General features: G+C 44.2%; 1 protein-coding gene across 1 annotated transcript in view; it reads left to right on the top strand.

The window, feature by feature from the left end:
• LOC306924169 (aryl hydrocarbon receptor nuclear translocator-like) overlaps positions 1-12,221 on the top strand; it is a 37,088-nt gene extending 24,867 nt beyond the window's left edge. The window contains exons 14-21 of the mRNA XM_079502563.1: positions 141-248; positions 1,365-1,464; positions 2,273-2,553; positions 4,570-4,720; positions 5,378-5,552; positions 6,028-6,152; positions 6,395-10,379; positions 10,601-12,221. Of these exons, the coding sequence (XP_079358689.1) occupies positions 141-248; positions 1,365-1,464; positions 2,273-2,553; positions 4,570-4,720; positions 5,378-5,552; positions 6,028-6,152; positions 6,395-6,478 (1,024 nt within the window). The 3' untranslated portion in view covers positions 6,479-10,379; positions 10,601-12,221. The remainder of the gene's footprint in view (positions 1-140; positions 249-1,364; positions 1,465-2,272; positions 2,554-4,569; positions 4,721-5,377; positions 5,553-6,027; positions 6,153-6,394; positions 10,380-10,600) is intronic.
• The last annotated feature ends 6,699 nt before the right edge of the window (positions 12,222-18,920 follow it).

Here is an 18,920-nt window from a genome sequence, read left to right as displayed (position 1 = left end):
GTCTCTCTCTCTCTCTCTCTCTCTGTCACTCTCTCTCTCTCTCTCTCTCTGTCACTCTCTCTCTCTCTCTCTCTCTCTCTCTCTCTCTCTCTCTCTCTGTCTCTCATCTCTCTCTCTGGGTCCTGGCTGGGCGAGTGTAGAACGTCCTCCCAGGACTCCCTCACCCCTCTCTCCTCCCCACCCTCCTCTCTGGGGAGCAGCCCCTCTGCCCCTCCTCCCTCCATCGGCGGACAGGTAGCCACCAGCAGGTGAGACCAGCTGACCACTAATTAAACCCCGCCCCCTCCTCCTCACCGCCGCATGGACCAGAGCAGGGGCTGCTTTACTGGTCGTTAAACACCTGACCTCCAAAGACCGACGTGTGTGTGTGTGTGTGTGTGTGTGTGTGTGTGTGTGTGTGTGTGTGTGTGTGTGTGTGTGTGTGTGTGTGTGTGTGTGTGTGTGTGTGTGTGTGTGTGTGTGTGTGTGTGTGTGTGTGTGTGTGTGTGTGTGTGTGTGTGTGTGTGTGTGTGTGTGTGTGTGTGTGTGTGTGTGTGTGTGTGGCGTGCGTGCGTGCGTGCGTGCGTGCGTGCGCGCGCGTCTGTCATGTCTGATGTTGTGACGGGTGTAGTTAAAGGGATATTTCACCCATAATGCATCTGTACCGAATTGAGTCTCGGCCTTCAGTAAAACAGATTCCAGGACAGATGTTTCACTGCTGTCTCCTGTACTGCGGGGGTTAAACCCAGGCTTCTGCTTTTGATATCTCCCATTTCTATGGCCAGTGTGGGGATATTTATATAATATCAAAAGTAGAGATTCACGATATTGATATTATAACCGATATCCGGAAATAATTGGTCTTATTTTGATACCGATATGGTATTGTTATGGCCCATTTCCATACGCTACCGATTATATCGCCGTGCATCTTTAAGAATCCCTAATTTGGACATATTTGTCAACAATATTTGTCCAAATTTGCCAAAAAGAAATCTCCAAAAAAGTTGATATTAACACATCCCCTGCAAGGTAATTGAGATAGTATTGTTATTAATATGCGTGATGAATGTAATAGTACTAGTACAGACTGAATGGGTATTGGCTGCATTGCTTGGTGATGACGTATCCCTTCAACGTGGAGGTCAGAGACGGTGTAGCTTGTTTAGCGGTGTTAGCATGTTAGCGCAGCCGTCCCCTGATGGTCGCCACGGTGGCGGTGATGGTGTTGGTGTCCGTCTGGGTGGTGTTGGTTCAGCCGTCATCGTCTGGTGGAGGAAACACGGACTACTGGAAATGAAACCGTTTATGATACATTAACTTTAATACCTCTGTCTGTCTGTCTGTCTGTCTGTCTGTCTGTCTGTCTGTCTGTCTGTCTGCAGGCAGCTACAGCAGCAACAGGCAGAGATAGACGGCGGCGGAGGCAGAGAAAATGTTTACGAGCCAGGAGCCATCACCATGCCACAGGTCACCATGCCACAGGTCAGTGCACAGCTCTGTTTGATTGATTGATTGATTGATTGATTGATTGATTGATTGATTGATTGATTGATAATGTTATTCACAGTTTGTAGAATGGGTACAGTTCAAACGAAGGTACAGGCCAATACAAAAACCAGAAAAAGCACTAAGACTTGTTTACATCAAGGTCCTCCATTTTCAATTCATCAGAACATTTAAAGACGTACAGATATAAAAAAGGAAATCATCATATACTGTATACAGTTAAAGAAAGTAAAAAAGGGTAAAAAACGTGTACATTATGGAAAGATCACACCTGTGTGAACTGAGTGGTGCAACTACACATTTATTGTTATAGTTACTGTTGAGGAATAACTATAAAGATTGATTATATAGAGATTGATTCACTCTGACGTGATATCTGTGATGTCAGTGACGTCACATACTAACCATAGCAACCATGCTCGTTTTTTTGGTTGCTAACCATAGCAACCATGCTCGTTTTTTTGGTACGAACAAACACGGGTACACGGGTACACGGGTACAAAGCCAGTTGTTGGAGTGGTTTGCACCACTCAAAAATAGGGGGAGGGGGGGACTTCTCGAAGGGCCAGTTTTCGAATTGCAGCCGCCTGTTTGTGCTCTTTGAGAGCGGTTTCGAAGGAGTCTAGGGATTCACATTTCTTAATGGCCGTTGGTAGGGCGTTCCACATTTTAGTGGTGTAGGAGCGAGACGAATAACCCCTTGTTTGAGCCGAATCTGGGTTGCACTTGAACTTCCTCTGGTGCGTGCGTGCGTTAGTGTTTCTAACCCCTCTCTCTCTCTCAGATGTCTGTCCAGCAGTCCGTTCCGGTAGGGGCCGGTCCGGACCACAGTAAAGGTCTGGACAAAGCAGACCTGTACTCCTCCATGTACCCTGGTGGTGGTGGCGGTGGTCCCGTTCCGGTAGGGTCCGGTACGGTCTCCGGTGCGCTCCCTGTGCCAGGTGGTCCGGGTCCGGGTCTTCCTGACCAGACCAAGGCTCTGCCCTCCACCTCCACCCCCCCCAGCCTGATGTACCCCCAGAACAACAGCTACCCGCCCACACGCACCCCCAACGACGCATACAGGTACTGTACACGCCCACACGCACCCCCAACGACGCTTACAGGTACTGTACACACACTGTGTGTGTGTATTAGGCATGCCACGGTATGAGATTTTACAGTACGGTACGGTGCAGGTATTGATAACCTATACCTCGGTATTCCACGGTATTTATATTAAAAAAATAAAAAAAAAGGATTGCCCCCCCCCCCCCCCCCCCACCAAAGTCTAGTGACTACCCCCACCTCCTTATAAGCCCTTCTTTGTTCCCCAACCTGTAGGCCTACATATCTTATCTTTTTATTTTTACCTTTTATGATCATTTGAATTTTGTTATTTGTCATGTGACTTGTCATGATTATGAATTGAAACCGAATGGAAACAAGACTGCAAGGACTTTTTTCAGTGATCCCTTTGGACATGTGTTTGACTGTACCCTATACTGATTACATTTCTGCCAATAAAGTATTCAATCAATGAATCAATAGCTATTCCCCACTGTATTTCACTGTACTATGGCTCCCCCTAATGGCCGTTTTGTACCCTGCACGCTGGAGCAGAGGTAGTGCAATCTGCGCATGGTCACAACTGCGTGCCTCTGTGTTGACAGTTCACACTTTTAGTTTAGTACATGTGGAAATATGGAATATACAATTGGATCTGGGTGTCTTTCAGCAACACTAACTCAAAGGTAGGAAGCAACTTTTCAATCTACTGCAGCTGTGTGGTGAAAATAAATGTTTTGCCTTAGTCTGGGAGTGGAGTTGCACTGCATGCGCGCAGCATGCGCCGCCCAACAATTTACAATTTACAATTTAGGCATTTAGCAGACGCTCTTAATCCAGAGCGACTTACATTAAGCAAGAACAAAAAGCATGGGAATACATCACATATATAAACAGCATTTATCAAGAAACATGCGTAAGCTAAGAACGTAACTAGAACATCTATATATAATGACACTATACATATAAGCTAAACATATATATTATACTATGCTGTACTGTTATTGTGCTGTCTACATGACATGCTATAAGTCTATTTCAAATGCTATCTAAGTCTAAAAAAGTGCTGTCTAAGGGGGTAGGTAGGGTAAGTGCTATGTGCCATGATGGAGTCTGAAAAGGTGGGTTTTCAAACTACGGCGGAAGATCGGGAGTGATGCTGCAGTTCTGATTGCAACGGGAAGTGCGTTCCACAGTTTTGGGGCCAGAAGGGAGAAGAGTTTGGGACGTGTGGAGCGTTGTCCCGGCGTTTTTAGTGAGGGTACTTCCAGCTTCCCTGCGTTGGCTGATCTGAGTGTGCGGGAGGGTTTGTAGGGTTCAATCATGCTTGCAAGATATGGGGGAGCCATACCTTTGGTTGCTTTAAATGCCAGCATCAGAGTTTTGTATTCTGTGCGGGCAGCGACCGGGAGCCAGTGCAGTGCAACGCTGTATTAAAATACCGTAAGCTCGGAAATATCACGGTATCAACACCGTGGCTGTTCCTGCCTAGTGTGTATGCACTATTAACCCATTTAGACCTGAGGCCCATTCTAAAAACAATTGCCTTCTAAATCCTAACAGTTTTCTGACAAACCTGTTTCTATGTCAGTCAGTGGTGCTCAACCTGTTTCTATGTCAGTCAGTGGTGCTCAACTTGTTTCATGTCAAGGACCCCCAGGATTATCTGTATTTGGCAGCGGACCCCCATCTGAAAATATGTTGTTCCAGGGACAGCAAAAATGCCCACTGAACTAAATATTGGAGCCAATCCACTCAATTTTCCGGGCGAACATTCTGCTTTTTTCAGTGAGACAAATGAGGAGAAAATCTAAGTTATTATCGATCTTTCTCTTTTTTTTCCCCCATAAAGGTATTTTTACATCTTTTGTTTTTCACACAATGATACAAAAACAAAGACAGGACAACAACAAAAGCAAAAAACAACAGCAACACACTCTCGTGAGATCTGTCAGACGGAGCCCACTTATAGGGCACCATTTAACCTGCAGTGGTTCAACTGGCATGGCGTGTGTTTCCGTGTCCTCTCCTCAGGTCAGCGGGGCAGATGTTGGCCCACATGTCATCCAGGCAGAACGGAGGTCCGCCCCCTCCCTCGTCCGCCGGCCCCCTGCCCAGCGCCGGCCCCCTGCAGGGAGGCGGGGTCACGGCATGGACAGGAACCACGGCCAACTTTAACAACCAGGTATGATGGATAGATAGATGGATAGATAGATAGATAGATGGATAGATAGATAGATGGAGGGTAACCTCGCGTCACCAGGCTTTCCACCTCGGAGGAAACCCTGGTCTGTGTTCCTATATTGCCATATTCCTATATTTACCATCCGGTCTAGACCGGATGGTAAAAGAAAAAAAAACCCTGTTATTCCTGTTTATGGTTTCCGGCTTTTGCGGCATTTTTTTAGTTTCTTTTGTCTCGCCATTCGCTACAACTTGGAATAAAATAGGGATACCAAACGAATTATTCCAAGACGTAAACGAAACATGCCACATCAAGGCATTTATTGGGTATAGGCCCTAAAATTACGATAGCCCTTGATCACGGGAAATGTTGGGTACTTTTGATTCTGGTTTGTGTTTTCCGGCCTGTTACAAACCAGTGACTACAACATGACGTAAGTTACCATCTGCTCCCGTTCGGATCATAAAGCCGAAAAATAAGTTTTAATTATTCACATTTCCTGCCCACCCAGTCAACGAGCTGTCACTTCTCTTTTTATGAACGACAGAATACAGAAAAAAGTATTTTTCAAAGCCAACAGTTGCAGGGATTTGAACGAGAAACAAACCTCTAATCTAAAGTGTGTGTGTGTGTGCGTGTGTGTGCGTGTCCTTCCAGCAGGTGGGGGCCCACTCAGTGAAGTCCTTGTCTCCTCCGTTCGTGTCGATGGGCGGCGGTGGGTTCGGAGGGTCGTCGGGTTCGTTTGGTCAGGTGAACGCTGGCGCTGTGGCCCCGCCCCCTCCCAGTGCTCCCTGTTACCCCCCCATCACACGACCCAGCCTCAACGGATACGGTATGCCGTGTGTGTGTGTGTGTGTGTGTGTGTGTGTGTGTGTGTGTGTGTGTGTGTGTGTGTGTGTGTGTGTGTGTGTGTGTGTGTGTGTGTGTGTGTGTGTGTGTGTGTGTGTGTGTGTGTGTGTGTGTGTGTGTGTGTGTGTGTGTGTGTGTGTGTGTGCGCGCGCGCTTGAGTTCTAATAGGGGTGTGTCATTTCCAGAGAGTAAAGAGTGCTGATTTAAAGATGTTAATATTGTATGTGTATCTATTCTTATATAACAGGCTATAGGTGATTTCCCATGCTTCATGTTCATATTCTCTTACTGCAAATGTTAGTAGTATAGTAAATAAAAGTAAAATGTAATTTCCGCAGTATTCTCGTGTGTGTGTGCGTGTGACCTGTGTGTGCGAGCGTGTGTGCTTTATGATTATGGAGAATATCCTATATAAAAATATAACATGTGTGTGTGTTTTTGTGTGTTTTCTCTCTCAGCTGGTTCCCAGTCTGAGGTGCAGTTCTCCTCCAGACCACCAGAGGCAGTGTGGCCCCAGTGGAACCAGCAGAACAACAATGCACAACAACAACTTTCACACAACAACACACAGGACATATTCCCTGTACGATACCTGTCTGTCTGTCTGTCTGTCTGTCTGTCTGTCTGTCTGTCTGTCTGTCTGTCTGTCTGTCTGTCTGTCTGTCTGTCTGTCTGTCTTGTAAGAATAACTCATTTAATTTCAGATGTGTAAAGTAGAGGTGATTTTGTTACTCTCTCCTGTACTAATGCATTCTCTCTCTCTCTCTCTCTCTCTCTCTCTCTCTCTCTCTCTCTCTCTCTCTCTCTCTCTCTCTCTCTCTCTAGGATGTGTTGTCTATTCTCGATCAGCCTCCCAACTTCAACAACGATGACTTTGAGATTCCAATCTACCCTTCCTTCAACGAATGACCACGTCAGCACAACTCTATGTCTCTCTCTCTCTCTCTCTCTCTCTCTCTCTCTCTCTCTACTGTTGTATAATTGAATCTGATGGGTTCTCTTCCATGTTAAATACAGGCGCGCTGCAAAGTATTTAGAGCCAAACTAACAATCCTATTGTTACATGTCAGTTTGCCCGTGTTGTCAGGGGGGGGGGGGGGGGCTGCCTTGGTCACCAGGGGTGGGGGGGGGGCCTCTAGCTCCCGCGCCACTGGTTAAATATGTTAATTCACATCAGAGGATGATGGGTTCGTCTCCCATAACGAGACACTAAAACTATTCTGTCTGTCTGTCTGTCTGTCTGTCTGTCTGTCTGTCTGTCTGTCTGTCTGTCTGGTGTGTAAAGCCATACAGTGTGTTGTGTTGCGGAGGACCGGGTTCTCCTGTGTAAATGTATATATTTTTTATCCATGCAACATGTCTCACATGTTGTAGCTACTGTACTGTATATGTATAATAGGGTTGGGCGTTATGCTTTTTTTTTATTATTTTTTTTTCCCTCTTCTATCCCGTCAAACGGTCCCCAAAAATTATACGGTATCACTGGGTGATTAAAGGTGCAATCGGTACGTTTCATTTTTGAACCGGGGAGACCAAACGCTGTTAAAACGCTCATCCAAGACAAAATCAACGGATTCATATGGTATCACTGCATTAAATACACGAAAATCAACCGTTGGAATATGGCCAATATGGCAATACTGGCATTCTAGACGTTGTGGTGTTTGGCTGTGTTCACCTGGACTGCACGGTGGTGCAGACATAGCTTGGTCAACGACTCCCCCTGCTGGACGTGTCGTTTCCAACTCTATGGTCGGGGCATGGAAAGTAGGGGGGACTAATTAACCCATTTTGACCTGAGATCAGATTCTAAAAATGTCTTCTACATCCTGACAGTTTTCTGAAAAAGCTATGTTTCTATGTCAGTGGTTCTTCGATTTTTCAAAAATAGCAGACCTACAAGCTTGTAGATCTGCTATTTTTCAATAACTAAAGCATTACATTATGCTAACACCAAAAGGGGTTCCCGCCCAAAATGGGTTAATACTACCGCACATGTTGGGAGCCTAGTGAGAACGACGACCCTCCTCATACCCTAACATAAACATACCCGCAAGCACGGAGCAGCGCAGCCACTTCCGCGCCGCCTCCGTCATGGTCACAAAAAGCAAACGCTCCCATTTTTAATCCCACGATTTTGTAACCCATTTTTCACCCCTGTGTCAATTATCTAATGTGATCCTGGGCTCTACACACCCCCCGCCAACCTAGTCCCCAGACTCCCCATATATGGGGGACATGGGGAGAGCAACGGACTTGAACTCATGCTTCCTTCATGCCTGAGTGTCCAAGTAGCTCCTTTACACGTCACCTGACAGGGGTGTATTCTAAGCTGCTGATCACGAACGTTCTCTTGAAATCGTGAAAATGTGGTGCAAATCTTTGAATATATATTCTTTCAGAGCGAACGTTTTTAACTGAAATCTTTGCTTCTGGGGCTTCATGGCTCTGCTACAGAGACCTACAATATAGTAATGAATGCACATTGGAAACAAAATGAAAAGCTTTTACCTTGGGCAAACCAAAGAGTCATCAGTGCAATTAACAAGAACAAGATAGCTGCTTCCCATTGCTGCATACAGTTAATAATCAAGTAAAATCTTTTATGAAATATATACAATTAATTGTAATTATGGATGGGTCATAATAATCAAATATTCAAATAATAATGATGCATTTATATGAGATGATGAGATATACTTTATTGTCCCACGAGGGGAAATTTGTCTTGGGCAAAAGTGCAGTAGTACATAACGCTTTTTAAAACAGACAGACAATACACAATAGACAGTACACAATAGCAGCAATGTACAAGTACAGTATCACAGAGTATCACAAGAGATCAGTGCAAAAATGCAATCAGAGGAGGTATATAAGTACTAGAGTATTCACAGTTTATAGTATCACAGGTATAAGTGCAATAAATAACTTATGACGGTCGATAAAATAATATAATTACTATAAATGATAGTTATTATAGATATTAGGACGGACCTTATGTGCCACACTAACTATAGTCCCCCAGCCCTGTGGAGAAAGTGTCCTCACTCCTCAGACACCTCACCATAAATGCTTATTATAGTACGTCTACTTATTACTACCTAGCCTACTGGTAGTAATAAAAGTAACTTTGTCATGTTTTTCGGACGCTCCGCGACGCGCCCCCGCTTTTACTCCCGGGAGTTTCCCCATTGAAAATTCCGGGAGGAAAAACAGGGACGCGTCCGTGGAATACCACGGACGTTCTAGTATAGGCCTATCTCACAGCCCCCTTTCCACGCCCCTTCCCGTAGCTAGTGGTGTCATTTAACATTAGCATTTACACGTTTTTTTTCTCTGGAGAATCTAAGTACTTTTCCTAATGTAAAAATGTGACAGACCAATATTATTATGAAGCAAACAAGATGGTAAATCAGCTCGAACAGATAGAACAAACCTTACCTTGAGAAAACAAAAGTTGTAGACTTCTTAAATGACCTCTGTTAACATGTAGTGTCTATGGAGTGACGTCACGCTATCACCACTAACCCCGAAAGGGGGCGTGGAAAGGGGGCGGGGAAATTCTGTGAGATAGGCCTATTCCGCGGATGGTTGAGAAATCTGTGGTATAAGTAATGTTAGTAAGTAATAAGCTTTGGCTTCAGCCTAGACCTTTTCGGTGCTACCTCTTTGTAAAAAAAAATAAATAAATTAAATGCAAATGATGAAACTTAACATGTAAATGTAAAGCACCAAAATAACCTATTCATTCATTCAATGTTAACTCTATAGACACAAAACAGAAAACGTACAAAATTACGGAACCCCATCTTTTAAAAAGAAAAAAAGGAAGGAAAATAAAAAGAACATTGTAGGGTTTTGAGGGGAGCCGCAATACAGACCATCTCTGTTTGGACAGATGTATTGTCATCGTTTAGATATTTCCTGAGTACAGTATTTAAGCGATTCACAGTATTCTCGTAGAGAATGTTAGATCCATGCATGCAGTTAATGGACTCCTAATAAGGGGGAAATGCCACAAATTTAAGATAGGCGAGTCTTGGAGCTAGCCTTAATGACACGTACTCGGTTGCTATTTTCAAATCCCCAGGGATATACCGTCTCATTTACCACCCAACCCAACCCCGGACTAAAGTCTGGTTCAGCATCAACTATGATTGAATCCAAGACATGTTGCCTGGATGAAAACAAAAAAGAGCGCAATCTGCATCATGGCCGACCACAAACCAAATATTATATCTGTCTGTTGCGTAATCAGATTGTAAGCAGGTTGTTCCTGACAGATGTATTATGGATCAGGTTGTTGCATTGGTCATGTTGTATTAATTCTTACGGTCAAACATGTTGTACAGACCAGTAGTAGGTGACACGATGAACGCACAATCACGCAGTAACGAGAGAAACACAACACACACACACACACGCACAAAAGGCCTTTCAATCGTATAATTGTACTACATTCTCTCAGGCTTTGATAAGGAGCTCTATCATGTTATTGGACCTGTTATTGATCTCCCCCCCCCCCCGATAGCTTCTCGATCTGATTGGTTCGTTGGTTTGAAACTCTCAGGAAACGGAGGGGAGACGTAAACCCACCTCTTTCTTTCTGTCTGTCCTCATGTCTGTCTGTCTCTACGTCCCTCCGTCCGTCCAATCCATCTGTTTGATTGCATGTCCTGAACACACGCACACAGACACACCTGTCTACTATTCAGGGTCATATTTGTTTGTATTGTACATTTACCTTCAGGGAGACAACACATCATGTTGGAGTGTTTGGGTTGAATCATGATCTGTATGATCTGAACATGTTTTTATTGAATCATGACCTGTATGATCTGATTGAATCATGACCTGTATGATCTGATTGAATCATGACCTGTATGATCTGATTGAATCATGACCTGTATGATCTGATTGAATCATGACCTGTATGATCTGATTGAATCATGACCTGTATGATCTGATTGAATTATGACCTGTATGATCTGATTGAATCATGACCTGTATGATCTGAACACGTTTTTACAGAAAACTAAAACTAACCCAATGTTTCCCCCCCCCGGAGAGCAGATCAAACAAAACGAGTGTCACTTAACTTCGCTGTTAGCTTTTGATGTCCACTATAGTCCATGATGGGTGATAAAAACAACATGAGTTTTGATGTCCACTATAGTCCATGATGGGTGAGAAAAACAACATGAGTTTTGATGTCCACTATAGTTCATGATGGGTGAGAAAAACAACATGAGTTTTGATGTCCACTATAGTCCATGATGGGTGAGAAAAACAACATGAGTTTTGATGTCCACTATAGTTCATGATGGGTGAGAAAAACAACATGAGTTTTGATGTCCACTATAGTCCATGATGGGTGAGAAAAACAACATGAGTTTTGATGTCCACTATAGTCCATGATGGGTGAGAAAAACAACATGAGTTTTGATGTCCACTATAGTCCATGATGGGTGAGAAAAACAACATGAGTTTTGATGTCCACTATAGTCCATGATGGGTGAGAAAAACAACATGAGTTTTGATGTCCACTATAGTTCATGATGGGTGAGAAAAACAACATGAGTTTTGATGTCCACTATAGTTCATGATGGGTGAGAAAAACAACATGAGTTTTGATGTCCACTATAGTCCATGATGGGTGAGAAAAACAACATGAGTGGGAGACGTTCTGTGGTGAAACTTCTTTTATTGCTAAATTATGATCTGCTAGTTAGAAGAGCACGTCACGCACTTATTCACTCCTTATTCACCCCTTATTTCCTCCATCTGTTGCCCTGGGCTCTCTTGAGACAGGAGGAGAAAATAAACTAAGATTTAGATTTTTATGGCAATAATTGACAATCAGGAATTTCTTCTTTAAAAGCCATTGTTTGGGGATTCTAAAGTTATTTTATTATTATTTGAAAATGGAACTGTTTGTTGGTAGCGATGTACAATTGTAAGTGGCATTTGTTTGTAATTTGAGTTTTTCTTTTAAATGTTGATGTCTCTGTGGGTCTCCTTTTTTTTTTTTAAATAAGGGCTGTTTTTGATATAGGTGTTTTTGATAACGGTGTAATCAGGGTTTAGTTGCATATGAATCATCGTGTGCAGGGGTTGACACTAAGGCCTCAGAGGCAACTTGCCCGCCAAGCAAGTACAGGTGGTGCCCACCGGAAAAGTAAATTGTCCATTATAAAATAATAGGTAAAATTTACACTTCTATGCATGTTACATCCGATCGATAACTGCCGGGCAGGCGACAGTCACTTTGAAAAAACCCCAGAATGATTGCAACTAAAAAGGTGCCATTTGTTCTTCAAATGACAACCTGGAAGAAAACTCCACTTGCCCGAACGTTTTATTGACTTGGCGGTCGGACAAGCGTTGGTGTCAATCCCTGAATGTTTATGAATGAGTGACATCATGTTTGATGTTGTCTCAGCGAACAGCAAACATTTTGGACTGTTTGAACTGAAGTGTTTGTTCATCACATCCAATCAGAAAGAGCTTTCCGTGTCGGACAATCACGTTAGAAACATTAAATGCACGCAGAGGTTTTGGAGTCTTGAACTTTTTTCAAATGGCGTTTGTAAATTGCTTAACCACTTAAGCCCTATCTTTTTCAACAATAAAAAAAAAAGTCTGGAAAAATGTTCTGTAAAATAGCAGATCTATAATCTCACAATGTGTTGGGCTGCAACTCTGTTCTTTTTTTTCCTGTAACTTCCTGACAATTTCAAGAAAATGTACACCTATGATGACATGCCCAAATATAGATGCCGTGTGTGTGTGTGTGTGTGTGTGTGTGTGTGTGTGTGTGTGTGTGTGTGTGTGTGTGTGCGTGTGCGTGTGCGTGCGTGCGCGCTAGCGATATGTGGGTTTGGAGGGTTTTCTTTTTTTTCTTTCTTGCATCCGGGTTTTGAACTGCAGTTTATATCACATAGAAACACAAATATATGAATATTCTGTATATGACATGAAAAGAGTTGTTCAAGCAGAAGCAGACAAATGTATGTTTTCTTTTTTATTATTAAATTGTTATATTGTCAAAAGGAGATGAGTCGTTACTATACTATATAGCAATACCATTTATGGTACAGTGTTGCAAGGCTTGCTTGATTCTGAAAGGTAAAAAATGTATATTCAGTCAGTATCAGCTATACCAGGGGTAGGCAACCTTAGGCACGGGTGCCAACATTGGCACAGGGGAGGTAATCGGTATGTCATCAGTTTAAGTCCCATACAAATTACATCCTGCACAAAATTCTACATTCATTCAAACTAACTGACTGGGGAGTTTGAGAGTTCTGTGTAATGATCACATTTTTACCAAGTACCAATACCGATATTACATATATCTTTACAAATAAGGTATCTAGACAGATGGTTTTCTTTCTGGAAAATGCTATCCCATGATTTTGAAACCCATTTCTTCCACCCAGTGTTATTATCTAATGTAATCCTGGGCTCTACACTCCCTCTGCCAAACCATATAGAGTAGTGTTATTATCTAATGTAATCCTGGGCTCTACACTCCCTCTGCCAAGCCATATAGAGCAGTAGTTTTCAACCCTTTTCATATCCAGGTCCATTCTTTATTTGGCATTTGAGCCACCAACCACCGTTTGACGAGATTTAGCCTCCCAGACCCATGAGATTTAGCCTCCCAGACCCAAAACGTAGAATGTTTTGTTCTCGTCAGATTGGATTTTGTCCACAATGCCATGCTGTATTAATGTTGGTAGTGGTACCATAGTAGAGATAACAGTCGTTGATCAAAATAACAATTATTCTACATTCTCTAATTGTGTAGATTTCTTGTAAATTAAGAAATGCAGATGTTTAACAATAAAGTGGGCAGAGGTAAGATGAGACCTGGGGTTCAATTTTAGTAGTAACCTCACAAGCTTGTTTTGGGAGGTCTGCAGCTTTGTTTTCAATGGCTTAGAGATACCGCTGTAATTGTATAGTAAGTATGTAAGTATTTGTATTTGTATTTATTTATTCAGCAACACAGCATAAAATACATAAAACACAGCATAAAAACAACACAGTGAACATATAAATATAAGAAGGGTAAAGTGCTAGGCTGAGGCAAAAAAGCCCAAGGGGCTTATACGAGGCCTCTACCTATGTAAATCACAATGAAACATTGTACAAGAGATATAGAATATACAGAAAACATGATTGCAGTATATAAAACAAGAACAAAACAACAAAACAAAAAAACAACAAGAACATGATTAGAATGCTTGGTTAAAGTAGTACAATCATAGTTGAAGTGGAACTGGATGAGGGCACCGGCCAAGGTCCTCATAGCACTGCTGATCACTTTCATCGCCATTTTTTCACCAGTGAGTTTGTTATCCAAGATACAACCCAAGTAAGTGACCTCTTCCTGTGTGTGTGTGTGTGTGTGTGTGTGTGTGTGTGTGTGTGTGTGTGTGTGTGTGTGTGTGTGTGTGCGTGCGTGCGTGCGTGAGTGCGTGCGTGTGGTTTTTGTCACGCCTCCATATGGTCACGTCTAGTGACATCACACCTCCATGTATAGTCGCGCCTTGTGACATCACACCTCCATTTATGGTCACGCGTCGTGACACGTCAAGCCATCATGTATGGCCATCTCCATATATGAGCATCGCGACACTGACCTCCTCTAACCCTGGATAACCATACATGGAGAAGACTGGATCATCACCTAGTTCTGCATAGGCCTATATGGAGCCAGCCAGCAACTCTACATCTGACCTCAAACCCTTAGATCTCCATATATGGAGCTGACCTGTTTTGACATTGTATAGGCCTACTACCAGTAAAAAAATCACTTTCACCTAGAAACTCCATTCACACTTTTTAGTTAGCTTAGGAGACACATGCTGGAACTTTTAACTTTGAAATGTTTTGTAGTTTCTGAGTTATTTTCGTCTTCTTTTAAATTTCTCAAAAATGATGAAAAACCGTGTGCTATAGTATGCATGGGCGATCGCCCATGGTCAAAAATGATGAAAAACGAGGATTTGAAAAAAAGACGAGAATCACTCCGAGACCATGGGCTATAGTCCAACGTAAATGTCCGATGCATTCTCAATGGCAATAGCACAAACTTTGGCATGCTACTAGTCCTACAAACTTACACATAGAACCCCCATTCAAACCTATTTAGGTTCATCTAAAAAGGAATCTTTGAAATGTTTCATAGTTTTACAAATATACCCAGCTAACATGTCCAAGTGGGCCCCATATGGGGTGCATGTGTGCGTATGGGTACCAAGTGGGCATGGGCTAGAACTGGGCAATTATACTGGGTTCCAGGTAGGTTCTATGTGGGCTAAGTGGGCATGGGCTTGAACTGGGCAAATATCGTGGGTTCGATATGGGTTACAGATGGGCCAAGTGGGCGTGGGTTAGAACTGGTCACCCATGTATGGGTCCCTTGTGGGTTATATATGGGCTAAGTGGGCATGGGTTAGAACTGGGCTCCCATGTCTGGGTCCTATATAGGTTACGTATGGGCTAAGTGGGCATGGGTTAGAACTGGTCACCCATCTATGGGTCCCTTGTGGGTTATATATGGGCTAAGTGGGCGTGGGTTAGAACTGGTCACACATGTCTGGGTCCTATATAGGTTATGTATGGGCTAAGTGGGCATGGGTTAGAACTGGGCACGCATGTCTGTGTCCCATATGGGTTATATATGGGCTAAGTGGGCATGGGTTAGAACTGGTCACCCATCTATGGGTCCCTTGTGGGTTATATATGGGCTAAGTGGGCGTGGGTTAGAACTGGTCACGCATGTCTGGGTCCTATATAGGTTATGTATGGGCTAAGTGGGCATGGGTTAGAACTGGGCACGCATGTCTGTGTCCCATATGGGTTATATATGGGCTAAGTGGGCATGGGTTAGAACTGGTCACCCATCTATGGGTCCCTTGTGGGTTATATATGGGCTAAGTGGGCATGGTTTAGAACTGGTCACGCATGTCTGGGTCCTATATAGGTTATGTATGGGCTAAGTGGGCATGGGTTAGAACTGGGCACGCATGTTTGTGTCCCATATGGGTTACGTATGGGCTAAGTTGGCATGGGTTAGAACTGGTCACCCATCTATGGGTCCCTTGTGGGTTATATATGGGCTAAGTGGGCATGGGTTAGAACTGGGCTCCCATGTCTGGGTCCTATATAGGTTACGTATGGGCTAAGTGGGCATGGGTTAGAACTGGTCACCCATCTATGGGTCCCTTGTGGGTTATATATGGGCTAAGTGGGCGTGGGTTAGAACTGGTCACGCATGTCTGGGTCCTATATAGGTTATGTATGGGCTAAGTGGGCATGGGTTAGAACTGGGCACGCATGTCTGTGTCCCATATGGGTTATATATGGGCTAAGTGGGCGTGGGTTAGAACTGGTCACGCATGTCTGGGTCCTATATAGGTTATGTATGGGCTAAGTGGGCATGGGTTAGAACTGGGCACGCATGTCTGTGTCCCATATGGGTTATATATGGGCTAAGTGGGCATGGGTTAGAACTGGTCACCCATCTATGGGTCCCTTGTGGGTTATATATGGGCTAAGTGGGCGTGGGTTGGACTGGTCATGCATGTATGGGTCCCTTTTGGGTTATATATGGGCTAAGTGGGCATGGGTTAGAACTGGTCATGGATGTATGGGTCCCTTGTGGGTTATATATGGGCTAAGTGGGCATGGTTTAGAACTGGTCACGCATGTCTGGGTCCTATATAGGTTATGTATGGGCTAAGTGGGCATGGGTTAGAACTGGGCACGCATGTCTGTGTCCCATATGGGTTACGTATGGGCTAAGTTGGCATGGGTTAGAACTGGTCACCCATCTATGGGTCCCTTGTGGGTTATATATGGGCTAAGTGGGCGTGGGTTAGAACTGGTCATGCATTTATGGGTCCCTTGTGGGTTATATATGGGCTAAGTGGGCATGGGTTAGAACTGGTCATGCATGTATGGGTCCCGTGTGGGTTATATATGGGCTAAGTGGGCATGGTTTAGAACTGGTCACGCATGCCTGGGTCCTATATAGGTTATGTATGGGCTAAGTGGGCATGGGTTAGAACTGGGCACACATGTCTATGTCCCATATGGGTTACGTATGGGCTAAGTGGGCATGGGTTTGAACTGGTCACCCATCTGTTGGTCCCTTGTGGGTTATATATGGGCTAAGTGAGCGTGGGTTAGAACTGGTCATGCATGTATGGGTCCCTTGTGGGTTATATATGGGCTAAGTGGGCATGGGTTAGAACTGGTCATGCTTGTCTGGGTCCTATATAGGTTATGTATGGGCTAAGTGGGCATGGGTTAGAACTGGGCACGCATGTCTGTGTCCCATATGGGTTACTTATGGGCTAAGTGGGCATGGGTTAGAACTGGTCACGCATGTCTGGGTCCCTTGTGGGTTATATATGGGCCAAGTGGGCATGGGTTAGAACTGGTCACCCATGTCTGGGTCCTATATAGGTTATGTATGGGCTAAGTGGGCATGGGTTAGAACTGGTCATGCATGTATGGGTCCCTTGTGGGTTATATATGGGCTAAGTGGGCATGGTTTAGAACTGGTCACGCATGTCTGGGTCCTATATAGGTTATGTATGGGCTAAGTGGGCATAGGTTAGAACTGGGCACGCATGTCTGTGTCCCATATGGGTTACGTAAAAGTGTCACAAATGCACCCAGAAACGATATATTTCCAATGTTTTAAAATAATCAATGGGTATGTATCCCCACTTACTTTTTCGACCCGATTTCAACGGTGGTGGTCTCATCTCTCTACGATGTTAGGAAGTGGGTGTAAACGCCTCCTATCGGTCCCTAGCCCTCGAAACATGTCTGGAAAAAAGTGAGACCATTTTCGGACTCAGCACGACGAGCTGAACACGCTGATATGCGTTTCCCAGCACACGGAATTACGGTTCTCTTAATTGGCTAGTTAATTGGTTAGTTTTCGACGCGTGATAGCTCGGTAACGATAGGTCCGCCAGCCAAGTAATTTACATGGGCGCGTACAGCACTCCGAGATCTACGCTCCGATTGGTCCGCCATTCTTGTGCGACACCCGTAGCAAGAGTTCTCCAACTCTGACCTGTCATCCACAAGCGTTATAGACATGATAAACCTTAGAGTGTATTGAATGGTGAAATGCTAACCCTAATTTTGAGAACCACACGTCCGTGAGCGGGGAGACACATATTGGCGCGTTTGTCTCATGGATAGCTAAGCGTGGATGTAAGGCACGCCCATTTTCGACCCATGTGGGCGGAGCTATCGCGCGTCAAAGTCTAACCCTAGTTTTCTGAACCGCATGACCGTGTGCGAGGAAACGCATATATGCGTGTGCGCATCATCGAGCCCTACGTGTGGATGTGAGCCACGCCCCTGTGCGACCTTTGTGGGCGGAGTTAACCACTCTTAATTAGGTGTGCTATGGACTTTATCCCTATTTTTAAAAAAGACAACTTGGCCGGACTTACCTTTCCACGCTGAATCCAACGGTACCATCCCCGTTCCTGTGCGACATCGGGAAAGTTCCGAAAGGTGGCGCCAAATTTCCCAAAAAACATAATCCTATATAGGACCCATAGGGAAAGTACTGGGTCCTATATAGGACCCAGACATGAGTGACCAGTTCTAACCCATGCCCACTTAGCCCATACATAACCTATATAGGACCCAGACATGAGTGACCAGTTCTAACCCATGCCCACTTAGCCCATACATAACCTATATAGGACCCAGACATGAGTGACCAGTTCTAACCCATGCCCACTTAGCCCATACATAACCTATATAGGACCCAGACATGAGTGACCAGTTCTAACCCATGCCCACTTAGCCCATACATAACCTATATAGGACCCAGACATGAGTGACCAGTTCTAACCCATGCCCACTTAGCCCATACATACCCTATATAGGACCCAGACATGAGTGACCAGTTCTAACCCATGCCCACTTAACCTATATAGGACCCAGACATGAGTGACCATGTCTGGGTCATGTCTGGGTCCTATATAGGTTATGTATGGGCTAAGTGGGCATGGGTTAGACCATGCCCACTTAGCCCATACATAACCTATATAGGACCCAGACATGAGTGACCAGTTCTAACCCATGCCCACTTAGCCCATACATAACCTATATAGGACCCAGACATGAGTGACCAGTTTTAACCCATGCCCACTTAGCCCATACATAACCCATACAGGACCCATACAAGGGTGACCAGTTTTGCCTTGCCAAAAATAACTGAACGTATAAAGGTTTAAGCATGGGATAAGTCGGCTACGCCACACACACACACACACACACACACACACACACACACACA

This window comes from Electrona antarctica (genome assembly GCF_951216825.1).
Source record: "Electrona antarctica genome assembly, chromosome: 6".
Taxonomy (NCBI): Eukaryota; Metazoa; Chordata; class Actinopteri; order Myctophiformes; family Myctophidae; genus Electrona; species Electrona antarctica.
This window is presented reverse-complemented; position numbering and strand designations above follow the sequence as displayed.